Source organism: Dioscorea cayenensis, unplaced genomic scaffold, assembly GCF_009730915.1.
Source record: "Dioscorea cayenensis subsp. rotundata cultivar TDr96_F1 unplaced genomic scaffold, TDr96_F1_v2_PseudoChromosome.rev07_lg8_w22 25.fasta BLBR01000132.1, whole genome shotgun sequence".
Taxonomy (NCBI): Eukaryota; Viridiplantae; Streptophyta; class Magnoliopsida; order Dioscoreales; family Dioscoreaceae; genus Dioscorea; species Dioscorea cayenensis.
In genome coordinates, this window is record NW_024086523.1 from 30257 (window position 1) to 49570 (window position 19314).

The following is a 19314-nucleotide window of genomic DNA, read 5'->3' on the forward strand; positions in this document are numbered from 1 at the left end:
AAATAATAATTAAATGAATAAAATAAAAAAGGGTTGCTACTTGCTAGCCAGGTATGGTATTATGGTGTGTGTTGATATAAAATGTGGGTAAAAAAATGGTTGTTAGTACTGGATTAGAAAAAGAGAAACAAAATTATTACATAAAAGGGTGTGCATTACTCTCAATTCCATTGCGTATCTGGTTTCACTGGGACCTCCACTGCCATTAATTATTTTCTTACTCTAAGCATTTTATATATATGACAAAGTTTAAAAGAATGAGCCAGATGTATGCTTCATATACACTTTTTTATAACATTTTATTTGTTTTTATGTTATTTTTCTTTTTTTTTTTAACCCAAAGAAGTCTTTGTCTCACCAACATGACCATCTGATGTACAACTGTTCACTATCTCCATTGATTTCTATAGTTCAGTATTTTTGCTAATTAATCCATAGATTTATCCAGACATTTTGTTTTTAAGTAGTCACTCCGAATCCTAGTGGTCGTTATTGTTTACATGGGGAAAAATTTTGTTATTTTATTTATTATCTTTTTTTTTTGTTCATCATGAATGCATATGCGGATAATTTATCAGCATCAACATCTGGCATGAGTATGAACTAACATTTTCTTGTTTGTTGGATGATGTTAGTCACTGACAGAAAATAGAAAGAGAACATCAAATGAACAGAAATTTTCAATTGTTAAAGCACAAAAAAGCACAATTTATTATTTGGTATTTAATTAGAAGACCTAATTTGTTGAAATAATTTATAGGTTGAACCACGAAAAAATGATGGTACAGTATGTATGAGTAGGCTTTGGGTTTGGGGACAAAATCAGGCATCAACTATTTCTCTCTTATTATATGTATCATATATATGTGATATGCTATAGTGTTTGGGATATCAACTATTTATCTCTTATTATATGTATCATATATATGTGATATGCTATAGTGTTTGGGATACAAATAACTCATTCTCTTGTTTATTTCTGTTTCAGGGATCAAATTATCAATGTATATTTTTGGGTGTGTTTAGTCTGAACATGGTATGGAAATTATTGTGTTCAATTGTTAAATTCGTATCCAAATTATGAAAATGCACATGGAGTAATCTATTAGTAAATTAAGGATTTGGGAATTGTCTTCTTGGTTTCGATTGTATTTACATATGATGCTATCATCCTTGTAATTTATATTGTCAAGTATAGTTGTTCTATTGTAATATATCAAATTTAAGTTAAGTTTTAATCTGTTTGTTTTCACTGAGATTATCAGTAACATTAGCAATTGTTTTTATTGAGATTTAAATCAAAGTTTCAAATTGTTTTATATTGTTTTCTATGTTTTTCTTTTATTTCTTAATTCAAAATCATGTTTTTATGTTATGGCATGGGATGTTGTGCAGGGTGGATGTCTGTTAAGGGGTTTTATGATGTTATGGGAATCATATGGTTTATCTTATTGAATTTTACATCATATATCCGATCCATTGCATTTGAATTTTGATCTACATACATTACTCTTTTTTTCATTCTCATCGGTTCTGTTTGTTTTTTTAGTTTGTAGTGTTTAAGTTTTTAACTTTGGAGTAGGTTGATATCTAAATTTGGATGTGATGCTGTTTGTTAATTGCCTTTTTAAATTTATTGAATGATTTAGTATAAAAATGAAGGTGGGAAGCTTATTTACCAATACACCAAGAAAAGGGCGAGAGGGCCAAAGGGCCCAGTAACTGGAAAGAGAATTAAAGGAGTATACAACCTTGTTTTCCCCTAATTTTTTCTTCATTGTTTGTATGATTGTATTGAGGTTATAAGGTTGTTTTTAAGTTTCTAACCTACTTAAAGTATTGAATGCCATAAGCTTGTCACTGTTTTTCTGTTGTTCCAGGAAAATGTTATATTTTGCTTGCGTCTGTGTATCTATTCTGTCACCATTTGCAAATCACATATTTTTATCAGTTGTATATTGATAAGTGCTTGTGTATAAGTAATACAAAGTATAATTTTCTTCCATTGAGTATTACTTTTATCAGATTTTATAGCTCATTCATGTGTATTTGTGTTCTTTTGTGCATTTAGGGTCATGGATTCAAGTTTGGAAGAAAGGAAGTAAAAGTAGATCATGGACACGATTGTTGATGAAAGTCTTGTATCGAACAAGGGTCAAGGCACAAGTTGTACTCATAGACATGTGGGTGTGTGCCAACCTCCATTATGCTTAAGGAAATCCACAAAGTGGAGGGGCACAAAGACTGTCACACTCATATGTTCCGACTTGTGCAACATTGTTAAGAGCTTCGTCAATGTGGTTGAATTGAAGATGCGACGTGATCTACTATATGGATGTGTGCCCAATCATGCGGCCTTGATGAAGAAAGTGAATTCAGAAGCATTTCGGTGAAGTATTGTAGCAGTTTACTTTTGAAAATACTATAGCAGTTACTGTTCACAGCGCGCAGAAAAAGATGGCCTGGAAATCCATACGTCTGTGTGGATGCCCGATTTCAACCCTATAAATACCGCTTTGAGAGTTTTATTTGGGGATCTTCTTCCTATCTTTTGCTTATCTTTTAGGAAGAGCGCGGCTAGGGTTTGGAGAGGCTTCTGTTGGGTTAGGAGTGGTTCTATGGTATTTGACATCAAGTTTCTTTGGAGGAGAGCTATTGGGGGAGCTTTCGTTAGCATTGATTCTGCGAGGTGTGCCCTAGTCTTGACAAGAGAATCTTTGGAGAAGACGAGGCAACTCCTCAAGACCATCGACACGGACGATAAAGGGGCTATCTCTATCGATTACTTGCACTTACTTTCGATTTCATTATTGATTTTGTATTGCTCCATGGAGAGCTAAACCCCTAGTGGGTGCTTGGACTTGTAAACCTTATGATGATTATATTTCATTGACTCTTATTATGTTTTCTTTAATTGATGTTTTAATTGAGTTTCAATCTTGTGTGCTTGTGGATTTGATTTTCTATTGGAGTGACACTAGGGTTGAGAATTCATCTAGGTAATCCTTTGAAGGGGTGACAACTTCATTAGGGTTAGACTTAGCGAGATTGAAGAGAGTTGAGAGGGTGAGTCGAGAGATAGCGGAACACCCCCTTTCCCTCCCGATGTGATTTATCCTATCTCCATATTGTAAGAGTTCTTTGCGGTCGTGATAGAGTGAAGTACTAAGAGACAAACTCCACTGGGGCTTAGTTACGCAAGCAACAGAGTGAAGTGTTGAAGTAATTCTTAGTGTTAGGGCTTAATTGTGACTATGGGGGTCTTCACCTGGACCAAAGGGTTAGATCTATATTAGAGAATATGATTTATCACTGGAATCCCTAGAGCTTCAAGGAGTCTTACACAGTGTGAGGCGTTGAGAGTATCCCTTTCCACCGGGGCATAGTGTAAAGGGTTAGTCACAGTTGACCTTAGGTTTCGGACTGTGTGTCTTTGGATCTCCATGACTCATTAAACTTCAATAAGGAGATATAATATTAGTCTTGCACTTGAAACAATAGTTCTTTGGTGAGCATTGTCCGAGTACCCCATTTTACCATTGATTACCTCTTTTCCCTACTCTTTCTTGTTCTCTTTTCCCTTTTAATTTTCTTTGCATTAATATTTTGAATCAAATCACAACTTGGTTTTCATTATAGTTAAATAGAAATACTTTGTGTTTCTGAGCAACTATTCCCTATGGATTCGACTACCCATTTACCGGGGTATATTATTACTTCGACCTTCCCTGCATTTGCGGTATACGCAAGCAAGGGGTGTGTCATATATGTTTTCTATTACCTTAATTTTTCATTTGATGGAGAATGTGCATTAGGGTTTTCAGTCCTTTATGTTTGTGGACGTTGATGCTCATTGATATTTTATGCCTTGTATTCCTTTAAATTTGTGATATCCCATTCATATCTATATGTTCCATTTGTTCTTGGGTTTTATTTTCAACTTACTACCATTGTCACCTTTTTTTCCTTTGTTTTTTCATACTCGTTGTGCGCATTTTTTTGGGTCATTTGTATACCTCTTGTCAGAGGTGCATGATTATTGCATTCAACCGTTTTTTCTTTTTTTTTTTGGCCATATGAGGCAACAAATTCTATAATTGCCTCAGTTGGGACTTTTTTTTTATTTATTTTGATTTTGAGGTTTGCTGTGTGACTCACTGGCAGCTGCATAAATCATGAGTACCAGTAAAGGAACTGAAGTTATCTATCCACATTAAATAAATCGGCATTAGTTACCTCCACCATTCATTAAGGTTGTCTCTTATCCTGGTTAGACTGAGTAAATACCGCCCCATTTTTATATTAACTTATCCTAGAATAACATCCATTGTTCTTGGTTTAATAGTCGAGCTTCCAAGGAACAAGAGCCAAACACTTCTTATATCATAATTCGGGTTACTGAATTTAGATTGTATCTTAGTTTATCTATCCAACTCTTCTCAATGAAACTTGAGAACCATTTAATGCCATTTTTCTATTTCATTTTTGTAGATTCCTCACCTTAGACCTGTAGAGTATATGAGGTTAAGATTATCCAGGAACCGTAGAACTGTGAATCGTGCTTATAGTGGGGTGTTATCTAGAAGTGCAGTGAGGAAAAGGTTATTAATGTCTCTATTCTAGTATGTTAACTGTTATGTTGGTTACTTTGCTATATTTTTATTCATGCTCAGTCACGAGATTATCCTGGCTTTTCTGGTAGAAGAGCAAAAGATTGTAAAGAAAGTTCTCAAGATTCAGAAGGCCAAAGAGAAACTGTCATCAAAGGGCTAGATTACTGGTACAAGTTTCTTAGTTATCATTTACTGTGAAGAATTTTGCTTACATTCTATGATGATGATGATGAAAATTGTACCAAGTGGTTGCTGTACTTCCATCTAACTTGTTGTATTTCTGTGACATACATTGGTTTTAATTACTGTTTCAATCAATAAGAATGATCTTTCAAAACATGTTTTATGACTAAAAATTCAATTAGATAAGTGCAAAACTGAATTTTGTGTGTGTTTCATACTCAATTCATCCATGCATCGTGTCTTTCTCTTTAAAAATGCATGATGTTTTTGTATTAGTTGAAAATAAATCATTATATCATCAGAGCTTTATGCTTGATGATTATAAATTCTTGCTTACAAGGAATCTCAGCATTGAGCTTTTTCCTTGTATGTATCTGGTTTTCAAAATGTCTTATTCTTTTTTACAATGTGCACTTTCAGTGTAACTCATTGTTTCACCCAACTCCTATTAGCTCAATGAAATTGAAACCTATAGTCTTGACACCATTAAAATATGAATTTGGGAGCTGCTTCTGTAAGCTGACTCCTCATCTATTTATCACTGGTTATTTTTTTACAAAATTCAAGATGTCAATTGAGTTTAAGTTTCATCAGTGTAGATTTATATCACCCTCGAAGTTGTTTGCTTAAGAATGTTAATTATGACATGTGAGATCTGATACTCAAACTTAGGTGTGAAAATACTTAATTTCTTACTTGCTTAAATCTTAATTAGTATTGAGCAAATGGTAGAAGTAATAATATTTTAGTATCCTTATTTATTAATCAGCAGTTATAAAGCAGCCTATAATTTTTTTTTTTTTTGACAAGATATAATAGTCTATAGTTGATCTTCATAATTATTACATCCCTTACTGTTCCATGTGATCTCCCTATTGATGGAGAATCTTCACACTGACAGATTATACATATCTACAAACTAAACTCTTGATCTAGGTGTCTAATGATGCCATGTCTTGCATAATTAAATTCATGAACAATGCATAATATATTTAAATAGAATGTTACTATAAGGGCATGGTATGTTCTTTGATTACCAATATTGAATTCATTCCATTCTTTATATGTAAGTTTATTTATATATTAATTCTTGATGAATTTTTGTGTGGAACCTTTGTGTGGACATCGTTTTGGATGTCCTGAGCTTGCCCCTAGTGCAGAAAGACGAGAGGTTAGCTTATATGGAGTGCTTGGTGGCTTCTCCCTCTAATAAGGTCTGTGAATTCCACCAATGCATTGTTTTTGTTTATTGTATCTCCAACAAAACAATGGGACATTTTGAGCTTTGAAGCAAGTGTAGCAGCCATAAAGGTTATACGATTCTCCTTTTAGATTGCGTCATGCATCATGCACCATTTATGTGATGGTGACTGATATTATAGACATCACACATGACATGCTTAGCAGTTGGCTATAGTTGGTAGCCAAACCAACTAGTTATTTATGAAATTTCATAGTTCTCAAGTTGAACTCCGCTAGCAAGTTAGAGAAGCACCTCAGTTTGGATCTGGTTTAAGTAAAGCGTTGGTGAGTATAGCTGAGTTCTCTACATTCAGAATAATATTTCCATTATTTGGCGATGAAAATTCATGTTATGTTTATGTTAAATGCCAAATGAATTGGAAATCTATTATAGAGAAAAAAAATATCCCTAGATGGTTCCTTCAGTGATGAATCCCCATGATTTCCTCAGTTTTAACCAATGGTTTTACAATTGTTGTGAATTATTCATATGACAATAGACTCTTATATATTATTAGCTTTGTGCTGTAAGACCATAGGAATCCCGGACAAATTGTCTTATATTGATTATTTGATATCTCATCAGGAATATCAAGGGACAAACCTTTTGGCCTACAAAGAAGAAGAAGCAGCTTCTCCACTGGAGAGCCCAAAACTTATTGAAGAGGAACCACGTGTGGAAACTAAAGAACCACCAGAACCAATCGCAGAGGCTGCTCCTCAACCAAATACTACTGGAGATCTATTGGTATTGTTCATATTTCTTTGTCATTGTCATTGTCGGTAGATTTATTATCCAATACCTATATATTGATTCTCTGCGTTGTGTATATCATGCAGGGTTTGGATGAAATAAACCCCATGGCTACTGAATTGGAACAAAGCAATGCCATTGCTTTAGCGATCATCCAGCATGGTATTTATTTATTGATAACTCAACCTTTTTATTTCTATCAATGTCTGAAAACATTTATATACATATATGTAATACATGCATAGATATTAATGTGAAATAGAAATCAAATCCATGTGCACTTTTGGAAATTTCAGGAACATATGAAACCACAGTGGGCATTGAAGATTTGGATTTATATCCAAAAGACAGCCTCGCAAGGTCCATGAAATTGTCCAGTTGGCATTGGTCTTAGAAGAAATTAAGGCTAAGATAAATTCTCACACAAGCAAGAAAAGTTCCCATATACTTATGTCTGCTGCTAACAAATTGTTTGTAGAGCTGCAGGACGTCGAGTCTGAGATACAGATAGATTTGTGAGTGTCATTCAGATAAGATATGAATGTTAAGTTGGAGCTATCTTTAAAAGCTAAACTGTTAATTAATTTCATGATATTTGTACTTTGCAAAGTAAAATTTGTTGTTGTCAGCAAACTTAAGAGGAAACATTTAAAGACTTACTAGAAGCAAGGAGCAGCTTCAAAACTAGCTTGACTATAATCAGATCAAAACTGTGAGTGGTTTCACTGTCGATCTTTTTTAATTTATAGTTTGTTTCTTAATGTTGAGAATGAATCAACAAATGAATGGTATTATTTCTTGTGTTGCTTTATTCTTTTGCAACTTTCTCAGTTTCATTTTTTACTGGTGTAATTCAAGAAAATTTAAATAAAATTAATTTTATATAAATTATATTTTTCACAGAATAAACAAAAGGGTGTCAAAAGTCGTAACCAAAAATTTTGCCAAAAACTATGCCAAATATTGTGAAAAAAAATATAATATACAAAATCGTGCAAAAAAAACCGTGCCAAATACCGAACCAATAAACCGCGCTAAAACAGTGGCAAACATGGAACCAAAGCCCATGCCAAAAATCATTTATAATGTTCGGCACAAAAGTAAATAACTGTGCCAAAAATAGAGACAAAGTTTGGCACTGTTTAAAAAAAGGGTGCCAAAATACATTTTCCACCATTGCTATAGGCACGGTTATTTTTCTGTGCAAATACTGTGATAAAATCAATTTGGCATGCTTCTTAAAATTATTTCCGTGACAATTCTACCGTACCGATATAGGATTTTTCTTGTAGTAATAATTATCCAGCAAAGGTAAACATAATTACAACAATAAATTGAAAAATAATCATCTAATTTTAAATGTCTAACGGCCACAGTGCATAAATTAGAAAAAAAAAATTTTAATCTCCAGAAAATAAGAAAGATAAAAGAAAATAAATGAAATAAATAAATATATAAATAAATAATTAGATAAACAAAAAAAGGATAAAAATCTGGGTATTTTTAAAATAATACGATAAAATATGATGGATTACTTATATGGTATTAGTCTAACTCCAAGACACAATTTGAATACCAAAAATCACTTCTCAAATGGTCCTATTTCCCAATAAAATTCCACAATTAAAAAAAATCCCCCTAAAGCACAAGATAGCATTAACTAATAGGTGATAAAAATCAAGTGCATTAAATCATTCGTTAACAGAACAAACAATGATTAACATGCTTGTTATAGCTGAACCAGTTTGATTATAAATATAATTACATATATGTGCACGAGTCCCAAGACCTAATTCCTAATGAATTGAAAGGCATTATCTCTTAATTAAATGAAAAACTGAAAATTTATAAATATTAACCACAATAAATTTCAAAAAAATTTATAAAAACAAACACATATATATATTTCTTCAAAAAAATATTGCCCCGAGTGCTTCTAATATCTAATGCACATGCTTAACAATAGGTTTCTAATTAGCCATGGAAACCTCTCACCTATAATATAATATAATCCTGTATAAACTACAGGTCATGATATGTGGAGATGATGGCAGATCCTGATGATAATACCTTAAATGGTCACTGTAATCTATTCACTATACCTTTTCAATCCCTCCATTTCAATTTATACCAATTGAGTATTTATACTATTTGAAATTGGTAAATGTGGTCCAAAAACTAACACCCATTAGTTCTTTCGTCTTCGGATGTTGATGTAGCATTTTTCACCATTTAAATATTATTTAAAAATTAAAAAAACATTAAAAATAATAATAATCAAAATCTTATACACCAATTCAGATTCGGATGTTAAATCCATATTCGAATCCATCCCCTTTTTCTAACCAAAACTTTCTCTTAACTTTCCCAATTTCTCAATCGCAATTGTTCTAGCACTATGCCGCCAAAGACACACTGAAGACCCACCAAGACTCCATCGAAAGTCCACCGAAAGTCCACCTTCATTTCTCATCACCTCCTTGCCCTTTTTCACCTTTCACAGGCTTGATCACAGTAGCCTCATACAGAAGTCTTGGCAGAGACTTCTAGTGATCACTTGTCAACCTGATCAATTGATAGGGACATAGGTGTACATGCCAATCGTGTAATAAAGTGTGGTGAAAGCAAAATGTCAGTCAATAGAAAAAATTGAGGTTACTCGTAGTAACCCTAGTTCTAAAAATTAGCCTAAACAATTGAGTGATGAGTGTGAACAAAAGAAAGTAAAAGCAAGAAATATAGAATAAAGGAGAGGAGAAATCAGGGGAAGAAATGATGTCGAGTATAACATCCCTCTAAGGTTTAATAAAATGCAGGACAAAGGTTGCCTAAATATGCAATCCTATTTGGACCAAGAGGTTTTTCGAAACATACTGAACCCCTTTTTCAAGGGTGAAGAGTAACTGAATTAGTGCAAAATTATTGCAGTCACCCACACAATCACATTAACACTCTATGAAACCTTAATGTGAGTCAACAAGGATCTCTTAAGTAGATAATCTCCCTTAGGAAGAGAGATTACCCCTAATCAGAATACAAAATAGAAATGTGATTTCTCCTAAAATCTATTCCACATGATTGCAAAGAGCATGGAGATACTCATTAACTCACTCAAAGAATTGAGGGAGACGGGGTCTCCAAAGTACCCTATTTCTAGGCTTAGCCATAATTCCTTTTAATCGTGGTATATCTATACTAGGTGGGTATTTCTACTAATCACACAGCACATCAAGTATGATAACTAGGGCTTTCGCCACAATGGAAATCAAGCATTCATACACACAATTAGATTCAAATAGAATTAATTGTAATAAGGAAAACTATTAAATCACATAAATCCAACAACCATTGTCAAAAGATAAGCCCTAGAGTTTAACTATGCCCAAACATCTAACAACTTAGCCTTCCATTAATGGAGGGCAATCATTCAAGATACATTCCACAATGAGAATCAATGAAGTATGTAAACCCCTGTCTTAATCATGGCAGAGATAGATCACTGGAAAACTCCAAAGAACCTCCAGCGAACGCCGCCATGGTAAGCTTGATAGCTAGAATCTACTTTCCCCTTGAATGTGGATTCAAATCTCATCTAAAAGTTTCCTATAGAGCCCTAGAGATTTGCCCCGTTTTTTCCCCTAGCTTCGCCTACAAGAAAAGAATCAAAGATTACCCTAAAAATCCTCACAGGTTTATTTATACTCGAATGCTTACGGGCTGCTTACAGACTACTTAGAAGCAAAAGGACGTGGCCGTAAGAAGCTGGAGAAGATAGGTTGCGAGACTTACGGGAATACTTACAACCATAAGTCCCATCCTTAAGGTCTTATTTCTGTGTGACAGTGCAACTTATGGCCATAGGTGCTTGACTGTAAGCTTCACTATGCTACCGCTTGTGTATGCCCTTAAAGGCATAAGCTCTAGTCATACAAGTCTCTTTATGGGTATAAGTCCTGCCAATAAGGTCTTTTGGTTTGGCTCTGAACTTCCCCTTACAGGATAAGTATGGTCGTAAGGTTCTTAGGAAGAGGCTTATAGCCGTAAGCAGGCCGTAAGCTAGCCGTAAACTATCTTGTTCGCCTTGTACTTACTCACTTGATGCCGAGAGAGCTCCAACTTCTTCGTTTTGCACCTAGGATATTTCTTTTGGTTTTCCCTCATCATTATGTATTGCCTGAAGCCTGAGAATGCAAAACACACTAATTTTAGCACCGAATTCCATAATATGATCCTAATACAAGCCAAATGAGTGTACAAAATGATATGAAATAATAGAATATTGTACACTCATCATCAATCTCTTTGTCAATCTCTGAGGCAAGCATCAAATACTTGGCATTTCTTTTGATATGATGTGGGGAATGTAAGCTAGGGCTTTTGTTTGATAGTGTAATAAACATTTATGTGATGGGTTTTGTTTGATAGAATAAAGTTTTTGGTTTGTTTAGGGAGAGGTTAAACATTTTATAACAAGTCTAATAAACATTATAAATAGATAGTCAACACTTGTTTAGGAGTACTCAAAATGTTGGCTCTATTTAGAGCATTAATAATATAATTTCCTTCATAATCTTGCTAGTTTTAAGCATAGACACCTTCAGTTCTTGGTTTTAAGCATAGGCAATCTTGCTCTATCAGTATTATACAAAATTCTGATTGGGGATTGTAATAGAGTATGATTGTGCATTTTTTTAATATGCTCTAAATGATTTTTTTTTTGTTCAATTGCCATTAGTAGAGAAAAATGTCAACTTTCATGGTTTGGAATGACTTCTAAATCATTATTTTTTTATTAGATTTGTTGTTAACTCATACTAAATTTGTTATGCTTAATTGATATTATAGTTGGTCGATGTTATTGTGCATAGATGTGATTGGAGATTATAGCTTGAGATATGATTATACATTTATTTAATATGAATAGATTTGAATGATTTTTTTTTTTAACTACAAGAGTAGAGAAAAATGTTCACTTGCATGGTTCTGAATGACTTCTAAATCATCATTTTTGGCTTAGATTTATGTTAATTCCTACTAAATTTGTTATGCACAATTACTATGGTTTTGATTGGAGATGCTCAACATCATTGTTCATAGATCTGATTGGAGATTATAATTTGAGATATGATTATGCATTTTTTTAAAATACATATGTCTGAATGATTTTTTGTTCAACCGCCCAAAGTAGTAAAAATTGTCCACTTTCATGGTCATGAATGACTTCTACATCATCATTTTTTTGCTTAGATTTCTATTAATTGCTATTAAATTTGTTGTGCACAGTTTGTATGTTTTTGATTGGAGATGCTCAATCATTATTGTGCATAGATATAATTGGAGATTATAATTTGAGATATGATTATGTATTTTTCATTTTAATATACATAAATTTCAATGGTTTTTTTTTTGTTTAACTACCAAAACTAGAGAAAATTGTTCACTTTCACAGACACATGACAAGGGTGGCTTAAGTTTTTGTCTAGATATATAATTAATTCCTACTAAAGGGTGCCTGGCATAGAATTCCACTAGGGTTTGTTAGGTCCTGGATGATGTCTGTATAAATTCATGCAATCAAGCAAAGAGAGAAAGAGGGAGTATTTCTCCAGATCATCTACAACAATCCAGGAAGGAGACGAGCTCACCCACCATCTAGGGCACCATTGTAGCCGTCGAGGAGCATCAATAGTGATGTTTGTGCACGATAGGAGAGGAGTTCTTCGACATCTGCATGTGTAAAGAAAGAAAGTGGGTTATCATGTTTTAATTCATTTCTCTTGTCTTTTTTGGATTGTATGAGTATTATCCTCTAACTAAGAACTAATTTGTTGGTGCTTGGTCATAGATGAAAACTAGGGTTTACATTTTGATTGATATTGGTTGTGAATCTTCAATGCTTTTATATTAATTTGTTAATTACAATCTTTTATTGTTGAATTCAATTACATGTTTCTATTGCGTTTGATTCTATTATAGAAAAAGCTAAGAATCCATGTTTAATATACTTTTGTGATTAATCGAGATCCACCTAGTATAGATAAGTTTTGATTGATAGGGATCACTAGTTCACCTAGAGGTAGAGCACTGTGAAGTTGATATTTTTCCTCCTGTGATCTTTTTGAGTGAGTTAGTATAGAATTTCATTCTTAATGTAATCATAGGGAGCATCTTCTGGTAGAAATTCTGATTTTACTTTATATGGGGTTAGGGTCAATTACTTTGAGAGGAGAGTTGTCTATATTTTGAATGCTTGCTTATTCTAGAAAGAGTTAATAGAGTGTATTGTGGTTATAGATGATACCCCCTTTGCATAACCGCAAGTGTGTGGGGTTGTACCAGTAGTACAGTGTATCAAATGGGATCGGGTAGTTGATTCCTAAAGGACTAGAAAAAACTCTCAATACTCGTTCGTGTCCTAATATCTAGCTAGTTCAATAGATTGGATTTGAACTAATTAAAACTACTAAAGAAGAAGAAAAGAAGAAAGGAAGAAGAGATAGGGTTTTGGGTTATAAAGATAGCAATGGGAAGGACAGTGTCCCGGACTAATCCCCTTGACAAATATATTAACTATGCTATTGATTACATGGACATCTCCTTGGACCATGGTGACCACCTATGGAAGGTTTGATAATGTACATCCTAAATCAACATTGATAGCAGACTAAACCCTTAGCTAGATGAATAAAGCTTATCCTCTAAACAACAAGCAATCAATCTAGGGTTAACATGCACTCTTAACTACAATTACAACTATGGGGGACATGTATGGTACATCAATGCTCATGCACATAGTGGCAATCCCCACATTGCGAGTTTTGCAACATACAAACATCAATGGCAATCAACACAAGAAGATAATCCAAATAAACAAAAGTGAGTTTACAAGGAAACTCAATAATCAAATAACAAGAGTCAATTAATACATCATAATGTCAAGGTTGATAGTCTAGGACACTGAAAGACGGTTAGCCCTTCATGGTTCTATAATCAATCAAAGAAAAGCAATAAGTTAAATAAAGATTATCCATCAAACTCCCTTCTTGCTTCACAATCATGTTAGAAAAGGCTTAACAATCATTGTCGCCAGAAATCCTCCTATCCCACGCTTATCTCCACTCCGAATCTTGCCTAAATGATGTCAATAGTTTCCCTAACACACAATTCCAGAAAGAGAGAAGAAGCTCCCTCAAAAATCTAACTTGAGGACTTAAAAACCTCTTTGCCAATGTAAGCAAGGCCATGCTCTTGACTGTGCTTGGCTCTAGATGCTCGGGAATAATTCTTGGCACAATTCCAGTAAAACACAAGGGCACAAGAACGCCTGTGTTATTTGACCATGCTTCCTCAGCAGGTTGGTGCTAGGTGCACGAAAACTGTACTTTTGTTTTCAAGAAATTTCCAGTAAAATACATGGGTATAAGCATGCCAATATTTCCCAACTGTGCTTTCAAGAACACTAGTGCTAGGGGTAGTGAAACGGTGCTCTCTAATTTGTCCCGAATCCAGTGAAATGCATGGGCCTTAGCACGCCTGTGCTTTCAACCGTGCTTCCAAAAACCGGTGTGCTTCAGACTGTACTTGTCCTGAAAAGTGTATTCCAATTCCGTTTTGCACTAGAATCCATCTCTAATCTTTCCTTTTGCCCCAAAGTATAATTATCTACAACAATTAGCAAACATACCTCAAGTAGCATAGGTTTATAAGAAAAACATGCTAAAAGGACAAGTAAAACACACAATAGGGTATATAAAATATCTATATAAAATGCACTCATTGAATACCCCCAAAATTAAACCTTTGCTTATCCTCAAGCAAAAATACTCGGATCACATGGAAAAAAGATGAGTGCATGACCTCGAATCTCATAAAAGATAGGGTATTCACAGACATCAAGGTTCGTTAGAGACTAGCCGTAAAGAGTTGATTCCATAAAAATTAAATTCACCCATATTCCATATTCCCTATGTGTTTGTGCGGTTACCATAGACATATGCCCATGTTCCTTGGGAAGAGGAAACTAGCTTAGCCCACCTTATTTCCACAAAACTAAATGGGTAGTAGCTTCATACACCCTAGAGGTAGCCTTTTCCCCCGGTAGGTTACCAATTGAACATTGGTGATGCCCAATATCCAACTACTTAAGGGTAGCTTTCACACTTCATAAGGGGATAGCTCTTTCTACCGTCTTTCTATAAAACAAACTATTTACAAAAATTGATAGGGCATTCTTACGAATCTTACTTATTGATAACTAACAAGCAAAGTAGTTATTTTTTTTTTTTTAAAAGGGACACAAGAAGGAATTGATCTATAAGCTACAATCCTTCCTAGGATACAAGTACACCCACAACTAGGGTAAAGAGTAAAATGAAGGGGTTTTCAGAGCACGAGTGAATCAACAATTAAAACAACACAATACAGTAGCTCTAATGTTACCCTTAGCCTTATGAAACCCTAACAACATGTCATAGATCGCCCTAAGTCATGTATCATCACACTGAATACAAATATCATAATAGATACAAAGATAACCCTCCCTTATACTTAAACATTACATTGTCCTCAATTTATACCATGTAAGAACATAAATTAAGCAAAGAAGACAAAAAGGAAAATTGAGGAGAGTTGTTAAGGCTTACTTGGACCGGAGAGTGATGATGTCTCTCTCAATGTGAACAACACAATCATTCCAAAGATAACATACATCCTATTAAGCAATAAGAGTATAACTTGAAGCTCAAACACAAAGTATGATAAAATAAAATAAAGTACTAAAATGAAATACAGAAAAGCGGTAAGATAAACAGTTTAGCAAGGGACTCCCCTTGCTAACTGTAACAAAAAGACAAGTCCACACTAGAAAATGAAATACAAAGTCCAATACTAAAAATAAAACACTAAAATGTAAAGATAAAATGATGCTCAGTTAGATTGAAACTCAATAGCATCAAGATCATCATAACTAGACTTATCAACAACAATTGCAGGCTCATCTCTTGGCGGAGATCCTCCCTAGCAGCTAGAGTCATCTCCCCTATCCTAGTCAAAGGCCTTGGATCCCTTAGACTCCAAATCAACAATATCGACCCCGACATGAACTGGTGTAGAGGATGGAGAAGAAGGAGGAAGAGATAACTAGAGTCTAATGTGGGGGCTATTTGATAAGTGCTTGTGTGTTAAGAATGTGAAGTATTCTTTCCTTACGATGAGCATGACTTTTATCAGGTTTAAGCGCTAATACATGTGTATTTGTATTCTTTTGCGCATGTAGGGTTGTGAAGCTAAGTATTAAGAAAAGAAGCCAAAAGTAGATTGTGAACGCACTATTTGGTAGAATCTTGGAAGCAATAAACGCGAAGACACAAGTGGGGCTCTAAGATACGTGAATGTGTGCCAACATCCATGTATTCAAGCCATTACAATGAGTTGGAGGGTGACAAGATCCCCTTGCGTATATCCCACAAGTACACAGGTTTGTCGAAGTAATAATCCCGGATGAGCGGGTATCGTATTAACAGGGAGTAGGGAATAAAAACACTTAATTTGCTTGTTAGCTATGTGAAAGTTGAATAGTGATATGTGTGACAATGATTCAATTCTCAAAATTAAAAATAACAAGTAAGAGAACACAAGTAAAGGAGAAGGTAAGGCAATCGATAAAGATGGGGTACCCGGATATTGCTCCGCCTAGGACAATCATTTCAAGTGCAAGAACCCTCTATTATGCTTCCTAATCAATGCAAGTGAGTCATGGAAATCCTTAATTACATAGTCCCAAATCTAAGGTCAACTATGTCTAACTCTATACATGTCCCGGAGGAGAGATTGACTAACCTCTTAACCTCGCACTCGCATAGAATTCCAATAAGTTCTAGAGATTCCAAGTGATAAATCTCATCATAATTGTAGACCTAACCCTTTGGTCCAGGTAGAAGGTCCCTAACCACAATTAAGCCCTAGATACTAAGATCACTTCTACGCTTCACTCCGTTGCACCAGCAACTAAGCTCCAGCGGAAGGTCATCCCTTAGACCATTCACTCTATTGTAGCTGCAAAGAACTCGAGGAACGAAGGTAGAATCTAACACATCGGAGGGGAAAGGGGACGCTCCTGTACCTCTCTACTCACCCTCTCAACCCTCTCCAACCTAGCTTTGTCTAACACTCGTGGTGTGTCACTCACTCACAAGGTTACCAACAAGAACTCTCAACCCTAGTGTCACTCTAGGGGAGTATTCGCACAATCAAGCATTCAAAGTTGGAACTCACAATAAACATCAATTAATTGAAAGCATAATAAAGAGATTCAAAGAAATGAATACATCATAGGGTTCACAAATACCCAAGTACCCACTAGGGGTTTAGCTCTCCATGGAGCTAAGTACAATCAAAGAAATAGAATGTAAAAGCAATGAATCCATAGAAAACCCCCTCGATAGTCATGTCGATGGTCTTGTGGAAAGTCTTCTACTCGTCGTCCAAAGATTCCCTTGTCCGGTATAGGATATGCCTCGACGGAAGCTCCCCTACCAACCTTCTTCCAAAGAGATGACGATGTCGGAGCTGTAGAACCTATCCAAAACCCTAGCCAATACCTCTCAAAACCCTAGCCAAAACCCTCTCTCAAGTTAGGAAAAAGATCGAGAAAAGAATACTGAAATCGGGGCTGAATCGGCTTTAAATAGGGCTGGAATCGGGGATCCACACACCCCTGTGGAGGCCCCTGTGGATTTTTCACACGGCCGTATGGAATTTCTACACGCCCGTGTGGATTCTTTGTTATGCAGTTTTCTCTGTTATGCATTCCTTCAAAATCGGTGCATTATGATCCACATTGGCTTCTTTCCTTCATAATCGGCCTCACAACCCTACCTGCATAAAAGTAACATAAAAACACACATATTAGTGTAAAAACCTGAGAAAGGTAATGCTTAACATAAGGAAAGAATGCTTCGGATTCATATCGCACAAGCACTTATCAGAGGGGCACGAAGGCAGTCATATTTGTGTATCCCAACTTTTGCAATTATAGCAAGATCTTCACCAATGAACCTGTTTATTGAAGACGCGATGCAATCTATGGCATAAATGTGTGCCCGTTTATGTTGTCTCGATAGAAAGTGGATTCGGGAGTGTTTTTGGCAGAGTTACTATAGTCAATCACTGTAGTAATTTATTGTAGCAGTTATTATTTACAGCCGGCTGAAAATCAGAATTCCAGAGAATCTACACCGTCGTGTGGAAATTCCACAGGGGCGTGTGGAACATTAACAGGCCCGTGTGGATGCCCGATTCCAGCTTATTTAAAGCCGTTTTTCAACCTGATTTCAGCATCCTTTTTCCCATTTTTCTCAATCTTTTAAGAGGCCGGCGGCTAGGGTTTAGAGGGGTTTTAGCAAGGTTTTTGGATTGGTTCTCCGGCTTTGACACCATGATTCTCTTGGAAAATAGTTATTGGGCAAGTTTTCATCGGCACCAATTCGGTGAGGCGCGCCCTAGGCTTGACAAGTGGACCTTTGGAGAGGATGAGACCACTCCACAATACCATCGACACGAATACCGAAGGGGTTTTCTAGTGGATTACTTGTTTTTACTTTCTATTTTATTATTGATTGTATCTTGCTCCATGGAGAGCTAAACCCCGTAGTTGGTACTTGAATTTTGTAAACCCTAGGATGTTATTATTTCTTTGACTTTTTATTATGCTTTCCTTAATTGATATCTTTAATTGAGTTTCAATCTTGAATGATTGTTGCATGATTTCTCCCTTAGAGTGACACTAGGGTTGAGAGTCTACATTGGTAACCTTCGTGAGTAAGTAACACACCATGACGGTTAGACATTGCAAGATTGGAGAGGGTCAAGAGGGTGAATCGAGAGGTAGCATAGCATCCCCTTTCCCCTCCGATGTGATTTATCTTACCTCCACATTCCTAGAGTTTTTTGCGGTCATAGTAGAGTGAATGGGCTAAGGGATGACCTCCGCTGGGGCTTAGTTGCACAGGTAACAGAGTGAAGCGTTGAAGTGACTTTAGCACCTAGGGCTTAATTGCGACTAAGGGTCTTTCGCTTGGACCAAAGGGTTAGATCTACACATAGGAACAATATTTATCACCTGGATCCCTAGGGAGGCTTGCAACTTTAAACAGTGTGAGGTGTTGAGACTGTTTGGTTTCGCCATCGGGGCATAGTGTAGAGTTAGTCATGGTTGACCTTAGGTTTGGGACCGTGTATTTAAGGATGCCCACGACTCATTAAGCATCAATTAGGAGACATAATAGTTGGTCTTGCACTTGAAACATTGGTCCTAGGGGGAGTACTGTCCGAGTACCTCACTTTTATCGATTGCCTTTCTTCTCATTTTATCGTGCCTCTCTTTCTTGTTTCTTTTAGTCTTTTCATATCAATCTTATTCACACCATCATTGATTCATTCTCATCCTAGTTAAATAGCAATTATTGTGTTTCTATTTACTATTCCTTATGGATACGATACCCCACTCACCTGGGATTTATTACT

General features: G+C 35.4%; 1 protein-coding gene across 1 annotated transcript; it reads left to right on the forward strand.

Annotated features, from left to right (window-relative positions):
* The first annotated feature begins 776 nt into the window (after positions 1 to 776).
* LOC120253614 (60S ribosomal protein L34-like) lies at positions 777 to 4773 on the forward strand. Its single transcript, XM_039261918.1, has 4 exons — positions 777 to 782; positions 1650 to 1742; positions 4492 to 4610; positions 4674 to 4773. The coding sequence occupies exons 1-4, from the start codon at positions 777 to 779 to the stop codon at positions 4771 to 4773; spliced, it is 318 nt and encodes a 105-aa protein (XP_039117852.1).
* Positions 4774 to 19314: the final 14541 nt, after the last annotated feature.

Excerpts from the sequence above, each read along its gene's own strand:
- LOC120253614 (XM_039261918.1), top strand. Across the intron at positions 1,743-4,491 it reads CTGGAAAGAGAATTAAAGGA|ATTCCTCACCTTAGACCTGT; the intron begins GTATACAACCTT and ends TCATTTTTGTAG. Across the intron at positions 4,611-4,673 it reads GTGAGGAAAAGGTTATTAAT|TCACGAGATTATCCTGGCTT; the intron begins GTCTCTATTCTA and ends ATTCATGCTCAG.